General features: G+C 43.4%; 1 protein-coding gene across 1 annotated transcript in view; it reads left to right on the top strand.

Annotated features, from left to right (window-relative positions):
• Mtmr12 (myotubularin related protein 12) overlaps positions 1-2,344 on the top strand; it is a 97,592-nt gene extending 95,248 nt beyond the window's left edge. Inside the window, exon 16 of the mRNA XM_004642289.2 lies at positions 1,652-2,344. Within this exon, the coding sequence (XP_004642346.2) occupies positions 1,652-2,221 (570 nt within the window). The 3' untranslated portion in view covers positions 2,222-2,344. The remainder of the gene's footprint in view (positions 1-1,651) is intronic.
• The last annotated feature ends 14,176 nt before the right edge of the window (positions 2,345-16,520 follow it).

Below are 16,520 nucleotides of genomic sequence, written 5' to 3' on the forward strand. Positions count from 1 at the left end.
TTTTTTTTTGTATTTTTAAGGAAGGTCTCCAGGGTGTTCAGGATTTCACTACTAGATGAAACTCGTAGTGATCAACTGTTTGCAGCCTCCCAAGATTTTGTATTTTAGGGAAGAGCCTACAGGGTGTTCAGGGTCTCATTACCAGGTCAGACTCGCAGTGATCTGCCTTTTTACAGCCTCCCAAGAGCTGGAGTTACAGGCGTGCCACCACGCCCAGTCTCAGTTGCCATCTCAGTGTTTCCCAGGGGCGGGCAGGGCCAGCATGGTAGGTCCTGGGATTGAACCCCTGGCCCCTGTGCCTACTTGCAGGAGCTTTAATCCACTGAGCTATTAATCCCCTCCAGAGTGATTAAACCAGTTTGTTGCTAACCAGTCTTCAGCCGGTAAAGTTATTACGTGCATACCTTGTTCAGGGCTTACCTATCTCAAGTATTTAGTAGAGTTAGGCCAATGAGAATAGGAGTGATTTTTCTGTTTCCAACATAAGGAGGCCTTTCTACTAAGATGTCTTATAGTAGTGGGTAACCATAGATACTCATCCCATATCTGAAAATACCATCTTGGCATCTATGGTTTTTAGCCCTAAGGACAGGACCCTCATTTAATGGAGATCCTATTAGAGCCATTAAAGGAGGCTTCAGTGGCATTGTTACAAGAAATTTTATTATGGGGCCTGGGATTTAGCTCAGCTTCATAAGCATACCAAAAGAAAACAAGAAATTCTATTCTGTCTAGGATTGTTAAAAGTATAGTTTATAGGTTACACAGCTACCTTGTAATGGGCTAACCTATGAACCACTGAACTCTTTTGTAACTCATCAGTAGAGTCTTGTAGTTTATTCCGGTCATTTCCTTAGAGCAGGGACACCCACCAAGCTTCCTTCCACATGTGGCTAACAAGGGGAGCAGGCTACATATCTAGCAAGATGTTTGTTGTATTGATTCTGTAAGTATTCTTGTGCCCTCAGTAGAAAGGAACTGCATGCTCCATTAAGTGGTAAAGCACTTAGTAAAAGGATTGAGAATAACATCTTAGATTATTTATCTGAAGGCTTTGTTTTTTCTTAACCAAGAATCTTAAGTCTGTGTGGGTTCACAGAAGTATTCCAGCAGTGGTTTTTCACTCTCCCAGGACGTGAGTTGAGTGTAGTGTATCCAGGAGTCAAGGCCAGCTACCTTGACAGCTGATGGAGTTGACAGGGGAATGAAACTCCCAACCTGCTAGATATCTAATATGCCAAGTTCATGCTCTGTAAAGTCAAGGAATGAATTCTAGAAACAGTGGAGCTTAAGAGTCAGAAGAATTTATTCAGAGAGAAAAGCTTCTGTCTGAGAGGGACAGAAGGGGACCTGGAAATAGGTTTCCCCAGAAGCTCTATTCTTTGTCCCAACATGCCTTTCTGCATGGCCACCACATGTGCCTGGACTCTCCCCTTTGTTGATAAAATAGTGTGTACTGAACATTTGCAACATGGGCATAAATAAGAGCCCACCTTCCTCTGCATGAAATAACATTTTAATGACTCTGCATTCATATGGCGATTCTGATGCCTCTTGATACTTGTTAAAGTAGGATCATTCTCTTCTATGGCAGCAGCTCTAACAGTGTCTCTGTGTTAACTAAGATTTTCATTTGTGTTTTCTTTCAAAGCATCAACGACAACTTTCTTTGCCACTCACACAGTCTAAGTCATCTCCCAAAAGAGGATTTTTCAGGGAAGAGACAGATCATTTATTTAAAAACATTCTGGGCAAGAGAATTAGCAAACTTATTAACTCTTCGGATGATCTTCAGGACAACTTGCGGGAGTTCTATGACAGTTGGCACAGCAAGCCTACTGACTACCACGGTTTGTTGTTGCCTCATATAGAGGGGCCAGAAATCAAAGTTTGGGCACAGCGCTACTTGCGTTGGATTCCAGAAGCCCAAATCCTAGGTGGTGGCAGAGTGGCCACTATGAGCAAACTCTTTGAAATGATGGAGGAAGTCCAGAGCTTACAAGAGAAAATTGACGAACGGCACCACAGCCCAGCGTCCCTCCAGGCCGAGGCTCCCTGCCTGCTGAAGAACTCTCTTCGCCTGTCCTCACTCTTCCCTTTCGCTTTGCTCCAGCGACACTCATCCAAACCTGTCTTGCCCACCTGTGGCTGGAAAGCTTTGGGAGATGAGGAAGATCTGGCCAAACGAGAAGACGAATTTGTGGACCTAGGGGACGTGTGACTCAAGTGTTTGGTGACTGTGGAGAGGTGTGTGGGAGGTTGGGACCACTGGTCTTAGTGTCTTGCTAATGCCAGGAGGGTCCTAGTCCAGCCTCTGATGGAGAAAATCTAGACCTTGAAGAAAGGAGCTGGTTCTCAGTTTTTCCATGGTTCTGAAAGACTATGCAATTAAAACCGTATCTCAAGTATTAATTAGAAGGAATTCCTACTTGACCGATCATAAGATTGTGGTTGTTTTTCAGATGCCTAAGAATTAGAACCTCCAGTGGCCAGTTTACTACTAGAAAGAGGTTCAGTTTGATATTCGTGGACTTCCTTCTTTCTTCTTGTCCTTTCTGTGCCAAGATAATTCATCCCACCATTGGGAATCCTAAGTTGATAGCTTATCACAGGAACAAGGTCAGCCTTGTGTGGTGTTTGTGTGCATTGAAACACGGAGGTGAGGTACTAAGATAGATGACATTTACTTAAACCACAGCATTTTTCCTTGTTCCCCTGTCGGGAGAAAAGCTGGAAAATTCCACTGTTGCCACGCACCCTAACACTCAGCCCCTCCTCCCTCCCTCCTTCCTGGACTACCACATGCCAGGTGTCGGGCGGCCGCCACCCACTCCTCCTTGTACCGACAGCTGCAGGTCTTTTCTCTGTGCCGTCCCTCTGCACTGCCTACTTGGAGCGTAGTCCCAGTGTCTTGCTGCTGAGCCTGATGGGGAAACTGGGGGCTCTGTTGCTTTGCCCAGAGGAGCTTCCTGCCCTCTGCAGTTTGCCAGTATTGGAACACCTGGCTGTGCCGCCTTCCACTTCCCCCAGGGCTTTGGAGACCCTGAGAGCATGCTTGGCCAGTGTAGTCGCTCAGTTTCTTCCCAGCTACCTGCTTGCCTCGCCTGCTCTGGGCCGCACAGACTGCTGGGGTCAGCCTTCCGCGAATGTGGCTTGCCTGGGGAAAGCAGCTAAGCGTCCGTGCCAGAAGCGATGATTCTCACAGGATACCTCAGTGATTTAAGAAGCCATAGGAAAACAACGATGCCTGCTCATCTCCTTGGATCTGCTGTCTGAAGTTATATATATATATAGTTTTTAATGTAGGAAAATATACTTTGTAAGGACTAGTTTTTTTCATTCTCAGTGGAAATCTTGTCAAATCCCACCAAAGGGGGAGAAATCCTTACAGTAGAACCCTTCAGGTTGAATGTTTGCCTTTTATATACATTTGCTCTTCAGAATGGATCCCCATTTGAATGTTAGATGTTAAAAATACCTGCTGGAGGGCAATCAGAGAATTCCGAGCTGTTGATAAAGGAGTTTCCAGTTTGCACTGAATCCCTTTTGTACACACAATCATTTTGCTCTTCTCCACTCCACCTTAACTCGAGGTTGGTCAGTTAACAGGCTGAGAGGAGGGCAGGATTTGTGCACCTAGGGGCCACACACCTCTGTCATTGTCGTTGCCTTAAAAGTCCTAGAGGTCAGCAATAGGTTTGCAATAGGGATTTTTAAAAACAATATTTAATATAGAGAAGGGAGTTTCTCTCTCTCACGTATGTTCTGTGGGCCTTCTTAAACTAGCACTAATCTCCACTCCTCTGCCCCCTTTCCTCCCAGATACACTATGAGCTTACTGTTTTGTTACCTGGTTATAACATGCATACTTGTGAGGTAGCCTCTTTAATCTTAGTACTTTTCATTCCCAAAATGCCTGGTGTGATGCTTTACACTCTATAAAATATGGTTTAAAGGCACAAGGTCATGGCCCTTATAGCAGTTGAATGTGCATTGAAATATTTTTCTATGATTTTTTAAAAATTACTATAGCAAAATAAGCAAGTGTAAAATGTCATGATTTATGTATTTATATTTCAAATCAGATTTCTATAGATTGTATTTGTGTACAGAATTCTCAATGGGTTTATATATTGTGAAATTTTTATTCAAGATTTAAATGTGGGTTATGCTTAATTGTAAAAGCTGAAATGAGACCATTTACTTTAAAATGCTGCACTGTGCAAGTTTGGAAATGTATATTAATAATTTACTGTATATAATATCTTGACTTTGTTTATACCTCCAAGTTTTTACACTGAAGATAAACTAGCTTTAATTAAATTCAAATTTTCTTTTTTTTAAAAAAAGAATATGCTGTTGAGCTATATCTGTATAAATGTGCTTTTTATTTTCTGGATGCACAAAAAGTTTATACCTGTATTCTCACTGCATCATATCTGATTGCAGAAATTAAAGCACAGTTTACAACTAGTACTCTATGTGCTGTGGTTGGTGTGACACATAAGAGCAAGCCTTTTCATTCATTTGGGATATGTTAGGCCTGTCCTAGGTCCTGGCAGGCCGAACAACAGACAGAGCCCAAAGGGAGCGAGGCGTGCACAGGATTCGTGTGTGTAGGGGGTCCAGACAATGATAGAAGGCTATGCATGAAGAAGAATAAAATAGGGTTAGGAAGTCCTCAGGCAGCTGAAAGGGGTTTTCTCAACCCCTGAAATTGTCAGTTTCTTTGCTTCTTGTGAGGATATATAATACTAGAATCTTGGTAGGGGTTTTTTTGTTGTTGAAGGGGCCTGAGTTCATTCAAAGTTGGAAGACAAGACGTGAGATGATTTATGAAAGTAGAATTTTATCTAATGAATTGTTTTTAATACCTCCTAGATTGAGACATGTCCCCTTTTGTTGTTCTGCAGAGTTCCACGTCTTGACCTTTCCTACTTGTACAGTGGTGTGTGGGAAACATTTTTGCTTGTGCACACTGCCTTTTCCTGTGTGGACAGCCGCCCTGCTGTGTCCAGGACCACATTTGATTCATCTTTCTTAGTTCTTTGATATTTGTGTCCCCAAGGTATTACATCCCTGGGGTTATGGCAGCAGCTTCTGCTTCTGCTTCTCCTTCTCCTCCTTGTCCTCCTCCTCATCCTCCTCTTCCTCCGCCTCCTTCTCTTCCTCCTCCTTCTCTTTCTCCCTCTCCTTCTCCTTCTCTTCCTCCTCCTCCCCTGCCCCTCTTCCCCCTCCCCCTTCCCCTCCTCCCCGACCCCTTCCTCTCCCTTCCCCTTTCCCCTTTCCCTTCCCCCCTCCCCCTTTCCCTCCCCCTGCATAGGTGTCCCTGCAGGAGCCCTGCATAGGTCTCCTTATGCAGCTTGGACTAGTAGTGATCCTCCTGTTTTCAGCCTTCCCAGTGCTGAGATTACAGGCATGCACCACCACACCTGGACTTGGTGGCTGGCTCGGTACACCCAGGGGTGGGGCAGGCATAGCATGTGGTGCTGGGGATCAGACCCCAGTCCCTGCACTTGCCTAAGCAGGTGCTTAGTCCACTGAGCTATCTTGCTGACCCTGTGACTTCTTGTCTTACATGAGCTTTTGGGCGTTGGAAAACTGTGCTGTCTCCCTCCTAACTCTGCTTTGTCCTTGTTTTTAGGTGAGAATGAGGAAGCATGGGGCAGGGGCTGGTCCCTGTAGAGAACTGGCCTTGGGCCTTCATATCCCTTCCTGTCCTCAGAGGGAGAGGTGACAGTGGAGGGAGGCTAACTAAAACTTATTCCTGAGCCCCTGGTAGGGCTGTGAGCACAGCTGCTCTTCAGGGCTATGCTGATGTTCCACTGTGACTCCAGGATTTTATTGGGGTTTTTTGTCTTTTAAAAGTTTTTTTTGTTGTTTGTTTTTTGGTGCAGGATCTCCCTATGCAGCTCAGAGTCATAGTGATCCTCCTGATTTCTGCCTCCCTAGTGCTGGGATTACAGGCATGGCCACCATGCCCGGTCTCAATCACCGGCTCAGCATGCCCAGGGGTGGGGCCAGCATGGCTGGCGTGGCAGGCAGTGCCAGTGATCAAACCTTGGCCCCTGTGCTTACCTAAGCAGGTGCTTAGCCTGCTGAGCTATATCGCTGGCCCTTTTTTGGTCTTTTTGAGACAAGGTCTTGTTACGCAATTTAGACTGGCCTTGAGCTCACTTTATAGCCCATACTGGTCTTGAACTTGAAGCGATTCTCCTGCCTCAGCCTCCCGAGTACTGAGGTGTGTGCCACCACACTGGGCAACTCCAGGATGTTTGTAAAGCCATCCTTGGAGCAGGACATAGGATCCCCCCACCTTGCTGCAGGGACAGGATCTATGGGCCACACCCTTGTGTGAACCTGCAGCCCCCACTCACCCTGTCTACCTGAGAAGTATGGGGTCAGGGTGGGAGAGGCGGTCCTTTATGCCATCGGTTCTGTATAACTAGGGGTTGTTCCCTTGAAAGCAGGCTGACAACCGGGTGAGTATGGGTGATCCAGAATGCATGCTTTAGCTGGGTGTGGTGTCCCATACCTGTAACCCCAGCACTCAGGAGGCTGAGGCAGGAGGATTGCCACAAGTTTGAGGCCAACCTGGGCTACATAGCAAAACAAAGCTGGGCCCAAGAACACCAAGAGCTCAAGGAGGCAGAGAGGTGGGAATTGACATTAACCTCCTGAGTGTATAAATAAACACTGTATCCTTGGCCACTTCCTTTGCTCCCAGCTAAGAGAGGGCTCCACCTGACGTCAGCTGACTTGTGTTTCTCCATCCTCACCCCTGAGAACTTTGGCAGATTGTGAGACGAAGCGTGCAGTGCCCAAACAGGGACTGGGGTAAGGAGTGGTGAGGGGACGCTTCTTGCACACACGAAAGGGCAAGAAGAGCATTGATAGCATCGATACTAATCGCAGGTGTCCCAGTACTGACATCCAGGGGTAAAACTTGGGGCAAAGGGTAAAGCAGGTTCAGTAGGCCAGGGAGAAACAAGCCCATGAGAGAGAAAAGGGAGACAGGGATAAGACGGGTAGACTATGGGGCATTGTATGCTTGATTCTTGTGTTCACTTTCTTCTTGTGGCTTTGCCTCAAGCCTCTGACCGCCTCAGCAGTCATAGGCTTGTTAAAAGGACCACAAAGGATTTGGCTCAGAGCACTATTTTAAAATCAAGTCCAGAGCAGGAAGAGAATGGTGGGTGTTATGGTTTGTGTGTATTTGTCCCCCGAAGGCCTCATGCAGTCATTGAGGTGCAGTTCTACAGTTTGTGATTAATTCATAATCTAAAACTGGGATTATGGGTCCCAGTACTGCTGGGATTATGGGTGTGGGTGCTACATTCAGGCGGGTAACCTGAATGTAACATCAGAAAGACAGTGTTCTCTGTTGCCTCTGCTGCCACTGTTGCTGCTGCTCCTCCCTCTGCGCTTGCTCTGTGCCACAGCCATGCACTGCTGCCCTCTGCCCTGTGCCAGGCTACCTTGGAGCCAGCTGAGTATGGACTGAAGCCTCCAGGAACTGTGAGCTAAATAAACCTTTCCTTCCTTCATTTTGGGTGTTGGGTATTTTGTCCCAGCAACGTGAGAAGAATAACTGAGACAGCGGGGCGACAGTAATCCCCATAGAGCTTAAATCCTCTACCTTTGCTCAGTCAGATAAGGAGGGAACTGTGGGAGACAAAAAAGAAACAGCTAAAAGCATGTTTAAATTTGGAGCAGTATCTGTTGCGGACAGAACATTTTTCTATTTGTGCATGGATCAGGAAGCCTGCACAGCTGGCCCAGCACAGTACAGCGCCATGAGAGGGAGGGGGTAGGCCACAGGCAGAGGGCCCTGTGCTCCTGATAGGCAGACTCACCTGGGGTTCCCCAGCCACTCTTGCACCCTTGTGCCCTGCCCAGCCACCACCATTGCATGTGCCACCAATCTGGAGCCTGTGTGCTCAGGGCCAGGAAGACGAGACGTGACCCCAGTGGACCCCTAGCCCCCTGGCTGGCCCCACCTTCTGCATGCACACTTTATGCACCACAAATTTGGTTGTGGCATGAGTGACTATGGGACTCTGAGCAGCAGCCAGGGCAGTGTACCCTGAGGTGGCGGCAGCGGGGGGGTGTTGCTGCCTTGGCTCAGGCCACTGGCTGGCTATGCCCAGCCCCACTGCAGCAGCAGGGCTTCAGGAGCAGTGGTGTCAGCAGTTGCTTGGCACCACTCGGCTGTGGCCAGAGAGCTCCTTATCCTCTCACCCATGCCCTCCATCAAGCATGAGCTGCACACGTGGGCTGGGCTGCCCACCCGCCAACCACACACACAGCCTGTAGCTCTGCAGGCTCAGGAGCTGTAGAAGTAACAACAGCCCAAATCAGGGGATGGAAAAGGGAAAAAGTGGCAACAGTGGCTGCAGAGGCAGCAACTGCCATGTCCCCTGGGGAGGAGACATAGGCAGTGAAGCCCGGCCCTGGCAGTGAGGTGGACACTGACCCCCCTCCTGGTTACTGCCAGTCACTGAAATGTCGGTGCCAAAGCCCAAGGCTGCAGAAAACAGTTCTCCCCTCAGGCTATGAGCTATCAGCAGGACAGCTCATCCATTCCCATGCAACAGGTGAGGAGCCACAGTAAGGGACAGGGAGCAGGAATGAAAGCCCAGGGCACCTGAATACAAGGTACAGGATGCAGACCCTTTTTCTTTTTTCTGCACTTAATGCCTGGCCTATACAGGTGCTGCTTTCCAAATGTTTTGTAAAACTTTTCATATTTTCCCTGCTATGAACAATTCTTTATAATCCTCAAGGTCTAAAAATTGTTGAACATGCTCACCATATGCTCACAATTCAATTACAAAAAGAAAAGGAATAAATCCTTTTATAATTACATTTTATAATAGACTTCACTTGGCAATACATACTATTAAAATTTTAAGTTTGTGCATAAAATATCAACAATTAAAAGACAGTTGAGGGCTGGTGAGATGGCTCAGTGGTCTAAAGCACCTACTTAGAACAAGCTTACCAAAGCACAGGGACCACGGTTCAATCCCCCAGCACCACATGCCAGCCAGCCCCGCCCCCAGGTGGGCTGAGCTGGCCACACACACACACACACACATAAATAAATAAATTAAAAAAAAAAAGACAGTTGATAGGGGCTGGAGAGATGGCTCAGTAGAATAAGCACTTGCCTGGCAAGTGCAAGGGCCTGAGTTCAATCCCCGGTTCCGCAAAAAAAAAAAAAAAAAAAAAAAGCTAGGAAAGGTCCTTTAGAAAGGTCTTCATATTGGACAGTAAGTACTCCACCCAGTGCTAATTTAGGTCAAGGGTATGCTTGTGTTTTTCTAGAGAAGGCTCAACAGCCTATCTGGGCACCAGGGTGTGCCATCCAGTTGTATCGTGTACCCACTCAGAGACAGAAGAAGCTGAGTCTACCTTTCAGGGAGCTGATGTATGGTCCTGGGGCAGTGGTGTTTCCAAGACTGCTCTACGACTGATAGGCGAGGATGGTGCTTGGCCTGACCTGGGACCAATTAAGGAAATTGCTCTAAAGTGCCCAGGAGGCGGTGACCAAAATATGAATCAAAGATCTAAGTAAGTGACAGAATGTATAGAGATAACTGAGCTGAAAGTTACTGATATTTTTTAAAATACAAAAAATACATACTGATTTATAGATAAAAGGTTTTGCACCTTCCAAATTCTTCTTGTAAGAGATCTCTGTTAATTGATGAATAGCAAAATCTGACTAGTCTATTTATAGTTATAAATTCCTAAAATTGTAAAAGAGGTACTATAATACAATTTGGTCAAAAAATATATGAGTGCCTCTGATTCTGTTAAGATTTTTGTTTGTCCAGTTGGTTAAGGTGTGTGCTTGTTTGCCTTTCATATCTGAGCAGCTATGGGTTTTTGTTCGTTTTGAGCTCAATAATTATTTTCTTTTCCTTTTTCCTTTTGCATTTTTGGATCATTTAATCTGGGTTATAGATTATTTTAGCATGCTTCCACTTGGGTTAACAGCTGGTCAAAATACCAAGCTTGGTTTTCTCATAGGTCTTCAAAAAATTGTTAAGAGGGGCCAGGGAGATGGCTCAGTGGAATAAGCACTTCCCTGGCAAGCGCAAGGGCCTGAGTTCAATCCCTGGTTCCGCAAAAAAAAAAAAAAAAAAGAAAAAAGAAAAATTAAGACAAATCCTTTAGGGTGGGGAGAAATTGTTGGACAGTACTCTAATTGGTGAATAAGAAAGAAGCTTCCTAGAATAACAATAACCAGTTCTTGTTCATTAATAAAGAGCCCCAGTGATCTCCATAGTCTTATGGAAGATGATCTTGGTATGAAATTAGGAAACAAGTTTTCACATGTGTATTACAATTCATTATTATTACTCTCATGGCGTATTAAGTGTATTCATGCCTCCAGGTTTATAGGTAAAATATAAAAGAAGGATTACTTATACTTTTCTTTCAGATTCAGACCTCTGCCTTTAGCAAAAAACCTTATGTGATGCACATCCCATCAAAGGTCAGCAAGTTAGGTAAAAAGCTCCTTATGTGTTAGATTGAGATGATTAATTAAAAGGGACATGCTATGTCAAAATGGAAATTTAAGTATGTTACAAAATGGCATCATGATTGTCGTGCTGCAGTGTTACATATGGTTTTTGATTTCTAATTGGATGTGCAAAATATGTTAGCTGTTAGCTGTTATAATCTGTAGGGATTTAAATACTAGGGCATCCATGGTTGGTAAGAAAATAACAGTTCCATTTTATATTCTAAGGTGTTTGACATTCAGATAAAATAATATTACTAAGCTTTTTGCCTCCATTACAATGTAATGTCATTAATCTTCTCTTCTGGATGTTCAGCAACTGAGATTTGTAGACCAAAACTTAGACTGATGACCCCTAACCCTCTGAGGTCAGTGAGGACCTAGGACCTAAGAGAACCTCTGCTGTAACTTGATTGAGTCCCTAATCTTCTGATCAAGGAGTCTGTGGGACCACAGAGGAAAGTGATTCTCCATTGTATAGGGTGCCTAAGGAAAGCCACCAAGAGAGAAAAAAATCTCCGGAGCTTTCACACAAAGCAACTTGGTCAAGCAATGACTGTGACTCATCCAGATGACTGACACTGACAGAAGAACTAAAGGTACTGTACTTGGTTCCAAGGTAAATGCTGAGGAGACTTAACTCACCTTGATAGATAGAAAAAATTGATTAATACAGGTCTCATCTTAGCTTGGTCTTGAACATCCAGCAGAAGAGTATAACCACAAAATGTGTAGCATAATTCCACAGTAGTGTGTTAGCTATAAAAATTCAAACCAGGGCCAGGGATATAGCTTAGTGGTACAGCACTTGCCTGGCAAGCACAAGGTCCCAGCTTCAATTCCTGGTGTGCACACACACATGCATGCACACACACACACAAAACAACCCTCAAGTCACAACTTCTGAAAGTTGCCAGCTACACTGGTAACTGACTACTGTTAAAGATTAATGGGCTCTCCAGGGTTAAATTTCTGAATACAGGGACCTTAACTCTTTGGACTGGGAATCTTCAGCCAAAACCAGTGAGTTCACTCAATGGAAAGAGCTCATGAATGAGAAGATCATCTCCCGAGTTGTCCAAACACAGCTCCTTCAACTTCAACCAAGCACCCATCACTTGCAACTACAGAACAGAAAAGGAGAAGATGAGAGTGGCTGAAGCTGGAGGCAAATCACATGTGCGGGGCTAACACAGAGCTGGTCCAGACAACACAGAGACCTCCAGGTGGATCTGCATAAACACACTGTTCCAGCTTGCAAACAAGTGCTAAGCAGAGAAGTTGAAATTGACATCGATCTCCCTAGTGCATAAATAAATGCTCTGCGGCCCTTGGCCAGTTCCTTTCCTCCCAGCCAAGAGAGGGCTCCACCTGACCTCAGCTTTCTGTCTCTTTTATTTCTCCATCCTCTTACTGTCCTTCCCCCTGGGAACTTTGAGAACTGTGTGAGTTGTAGCACCTACTACCAATAATAACAACAACAATAATAATACTGGCTGAGGCTAGCAAGATGCTCAGCAGACTAAGTGCCTGCTTAGGCAAACTCAGGAACCAGGGTTCGATTCCCAGTACTACATGCTAACACCCTCAGGTGCACTGAGCCAGAGACCAAGTCTGGGTGTGGTGGCACATACCTGTAATCCCAGCACTGGGGAGACTGAAAACAGGCAGATTACGATGAGTCCAGTTTGCATAGTGAGACCCTGTAGCAAATACATTTTTTAAAAAATCATAATAATACTTACTGGTAAAAAAAAAAAAAACAAACAAACAAAAAAAAAAAAACCTGACTTGTGTGTTGCCTGCATTTACTTTGAATGGTACTGCAGTTAAGCTGGATTAATGGGTAAGATAGTCAATAAAACAAATATAGTAAAATGTAGTAGAAGGGCCGGCCAAATAGCTCAGCAGATTAAAGCACCTGCATGTAGGCACAGGAGCCAGGGATTCCATCCCTGGTCCTGCCATGCTGCTCCCACCCCTGGAGCACACTGAGACAGCAGTTGAGACTGGGTGTGGTGGTGCATGCCTGTAATCCCAGCTCTTGGGAGGCTGTAAACAGGTGAATCACTATGAGTCCAATCTAGTAGTGAGACCCTGAACACCCTATCTATAGACCCTTCCACAAAAAAAAAAAAAAAAAAATAGCAGTACACTCTAAGACAGTGGCATTTAGAGGGAGAGAGAAGGAAATACAGTTGTTCGCAAAGTTGTTAAATTTTTTCAATTTTTCTAACAAATGTTGACAAAAAGTTTAGATTTTTCAAGAACTAATTATGGGCTGGAGAGATGGTTCAGTGGTCTAAAGCACCTACTTAGAACAAGCTTGGCAAGGCATCAGGGACCGCGGTTCAATCCCCCAGCACCACATGCCAGCCAGCCCCGCCCCCTGGTGGGCTGAGCTGGCCACACACACACACCACTCTCTCTCTCTCTCTCTCTCTCTCTCTCTCTCTCTCTCTCTCTCAAATAAATAAAAATTAAAAAAAAAATTAAAATAAAAAAGAACTAATTATAAGTGGGAGTAGTAGGGGGATAGTATATGAAAATCTATTGGTCCTTTAAGGAAGAGGAGAAATCCTGTCCATATTAAGCTAGCTGGTTACTAGAGGGATATAACAACTTGGAAAAAAAAAAAAATGTTTTGTTCAAGTGGGTGGTTTTGGCACTGAAGAAAACTAAAATGTCATTCTCCTTTCTCACCCCAAGTCCTTCTTCCCCATTCCGTGGTCTCTGTGTTATCATCTTCTGTTGCCTGGATTACAGCTTTCTGCTGCTGATCCCTTCTCTCTTGTTTTGTAGCTTGTAACTGCCAGTGAGGCTTCCTAAAGTGGTCATGTGTTGCCTTGAAAATGTCAGGAAGGGGTCCATTAAAGCTCATGAGTCGTGATAACACACAAAGAATTTTCTGGGATGAGAAGGTGGAGGTCGGAATGCCTTTTGGTCTGAGTATGGACAAGCCTGTTTAATGACTGAGTTATGATACTGAGATGAAGTTGGTAAGTGAATCAGTTGCTAAATGAGGAATTGTGTAAGTATGTACATTGCAATACTCAAAGCAAAGAAATGGCCAAAGGGAACTCCAGCTTGATGACTGCTTTTATTTGCATAACTATTACATGCATGCAGTACTGTAATATACAATGTAAAACTGTAGTACTGTACAGTACAATCAGCAAAAATTATAGTACTGTATAAATAAAAGACATGGAAGCTCCATAAATGAGAACTACAAAAAGAAAAAGATCAGTCATAAATCCTAACAGCACACCTCAGTTGTAAGTCTGAACAGGCATTAAACAGGTAGGTTGCTGACTTGGAATATCTACTCAACAGCTGTGCAGTCTTTTCTCAAAGCACTCTTGGTCTCATTCTGCAGACCAGCTGTTATGTTTTGTGTCTGCATGTACCACAAAGTGTCATGCAGCCATGGGGGTGAGTTTTTCAGAGGTGGCTGAGTCTAGAGTTTGATTGGTTCATTGTCTAGTACTGGTATTGGGGGTGTGAGTGCTAGCCATCCGAGGTCAGGTAGTCTGCATGCAATATAAGAGAGGAAAAGAGGCTTTCTCCTTTCCTTTTTCTCTTCCCTCAGACAAAAGACTTCTATCTAGAACACGTAAAGAATTTTTTTAAAAAAAAATCAGGACAAAATTCAAAGACTCAATCCAAAAAATGGGCATCTGAGATGAATATACAGTTCTCAGATAAAGAAATACAAATGGCAAGTAAACATATGAAAAAATGTTCAACATCATTGGTCATTCAAGAGATGCAAATTAAAGCAACACTGAGATTCCATCTCACCACAGAAAAAATGGCTAACATCAAGAAGTCAACCAATAACAAATGCTGGAAGGGCTGTGGAGAAAAAGGATCCCTTTTCCACTGTTGGTAGGAGTGCAGACTGGTACAACCACTATGGAAATCAGTATGGGGATTTCTCAAAAAGCTAGGATTGGAGGCCCTATTCAACTTAGTTATTCCCTTCCTGGATATCTTTCTAAATGATCTGAAAACATGATACCACAGCTATATATGTACACCCATATTTATTGCAGCACAGTGTCATAGCTAAGTCTTGGAAACAATCCAAATGCTTATCACCTGATGAATAGATAAAAAATGTGGTATTTTTATACAATAAAGTATTAGTCAACTATAAAAAAGATAAATTTGAGGCTTTTATAGGTAAATGGATACAGCTAGAGACCATAAATGATATAAATCAGACCCACATGTACAAACATCACATTGTCTTGCTGGTATAAGAATCTGAAAGAGTAAATAAAATCTGAAAGGTGCTGTAGACACTGAAAAGAAAAGAATCTGTTCAAAGGGAAGGAAAATTTGGAAAAGGATGGGATGGGGAGGGGAAAGAGATGTATATGTATGTATGTATGCAGGATGGCTTGGATAATTGTACTGCTGATTTCTGTTTGTCTACAGAGGGGAACAGATGATGCTTATATATTTTTTCTTGTCCTTTTTTCTTTCTTTCTTTCTTTTTTTTTTTTTTGCAGAACTGGGGATTGAACTCGGGACTCTGCACTTGCCAAGCAAGCACTTATTCTACTGAGTTATCTCCCTGGCCCCCTTTTTTATTTCTTATAACTTCTTTTTTTTTTTTCCATCTTCCTTTTTTGTTTTGTTTTGTTTTGTTTTATTGAGTACAGGGTCTTCAGGGTTTATAGGGTCCCTTATAACTTCTTTTATACCAATTTTGCATGCTTATATCTGGTAATCTGAATGACTAATTTGAAGACAACATTATGTAATACAACAACCATTATTTTTCTTCTTTCTTTTTTTTTTTTAACAACCATTATTGAATTCCAACTATTTTATTTGGTGAAGTGCTGTGTTTGTTTTGTTTCTAATATTTTTCACTGTTTTGTGTTCTCTTTAGATAATAAAAATGACTAAGGAATGAAGATAATTAAAAAAAAATCCCAAAAAACTGATGCTAACCAATTCACTTGTTGTGATATTCTGTCTTCTTGTTCCTGCTCAAAGTACCTTACAAAAGCAGACTGTTCTGTCATGCCCAATGGAGCACCTTTTCTGTTTTTTAAATAACAGATGTTGCCTGGTTCACAAATTGCTGATAAGTGCCAGTGTGATCTTGAAATTTGTTGAAATTTTGTCTTTTGACATCAGAAGCAGCCTTAAAAGGCTAGCTCCATAGATTTTGATATTTTGATTTCGCTTTTTGTGTGTGTGTGTGAAACCAGGGATTGAACTCAGGCCTTTGTGCTTGCCAGGGAAGCGCTTATTCCACTGAGCCATCTCCCAAGCCCTAGATCTTGATATTTTATAGTAAGGGATGTTCAACCACTTACTAGATTAGTTACAGTGAAGCTATAGATGGTTAAGTGGTGGAAATGTGGGTGAGTGAAATAAGTCACTTACGACAACTATAATTAACTTCAAGAGCTAGAGCTAGATGTGGTACTGAACATTATAATCCCAGCACTTAGGAGGCTGAGGCCAGAGGAACACTATGAGTTCGAGGCCAGCCTGAACTGTATAACAAAACCCTGTCTCAAAAAGAGAAACAAACTTCAATTAGTTTTCTTAAATTATCATTATTTGCAGATGACATGATATTTTACTTGGAAGACCCAAAAAACTCCACCAAGAAGCTACTAGAATTGGTAGACAAATTCACTAGCATAGCAGGATACAAAGTCAGTACCCAAAATCAATAGCATTCCTCTACACAGATACCAAACACACAGAGAGGGAAATTACACAAACAATACCTTTTACAATAGCACCGAGGAAAATGAAATACCTTGGAATTCATCTAACTAAAGAAGTAAAAGATTTTTTCGAGGAAAATTACAGTACTCTGAAGAAAGAGGTCATAGAGGATTTCAGAAAAAGGAAAGATATTCCCTGCTCCTGAATAAGAAGAACCAACATTGTGAAGATGGCCATACTCCCAAAATTGCTGTACAGATTTAATGCAATCCCTATCAAA

This window comes from Octodon degus, unplaced genomic scaffold (genome assembly GCF_000260255.1).
Source record: "Octodon degus isolate 3935 unplaced genomic scaffold, OctDeg1.0 scaffold00149, whole genome shotgun sequence".
Taxonomy (NCBI): domain Eukaryota; kingdom Metazoa; phylum Chordata; class Mammalia; order Rodentia; family Octodontidae; genus Octodon; species Octodon degus.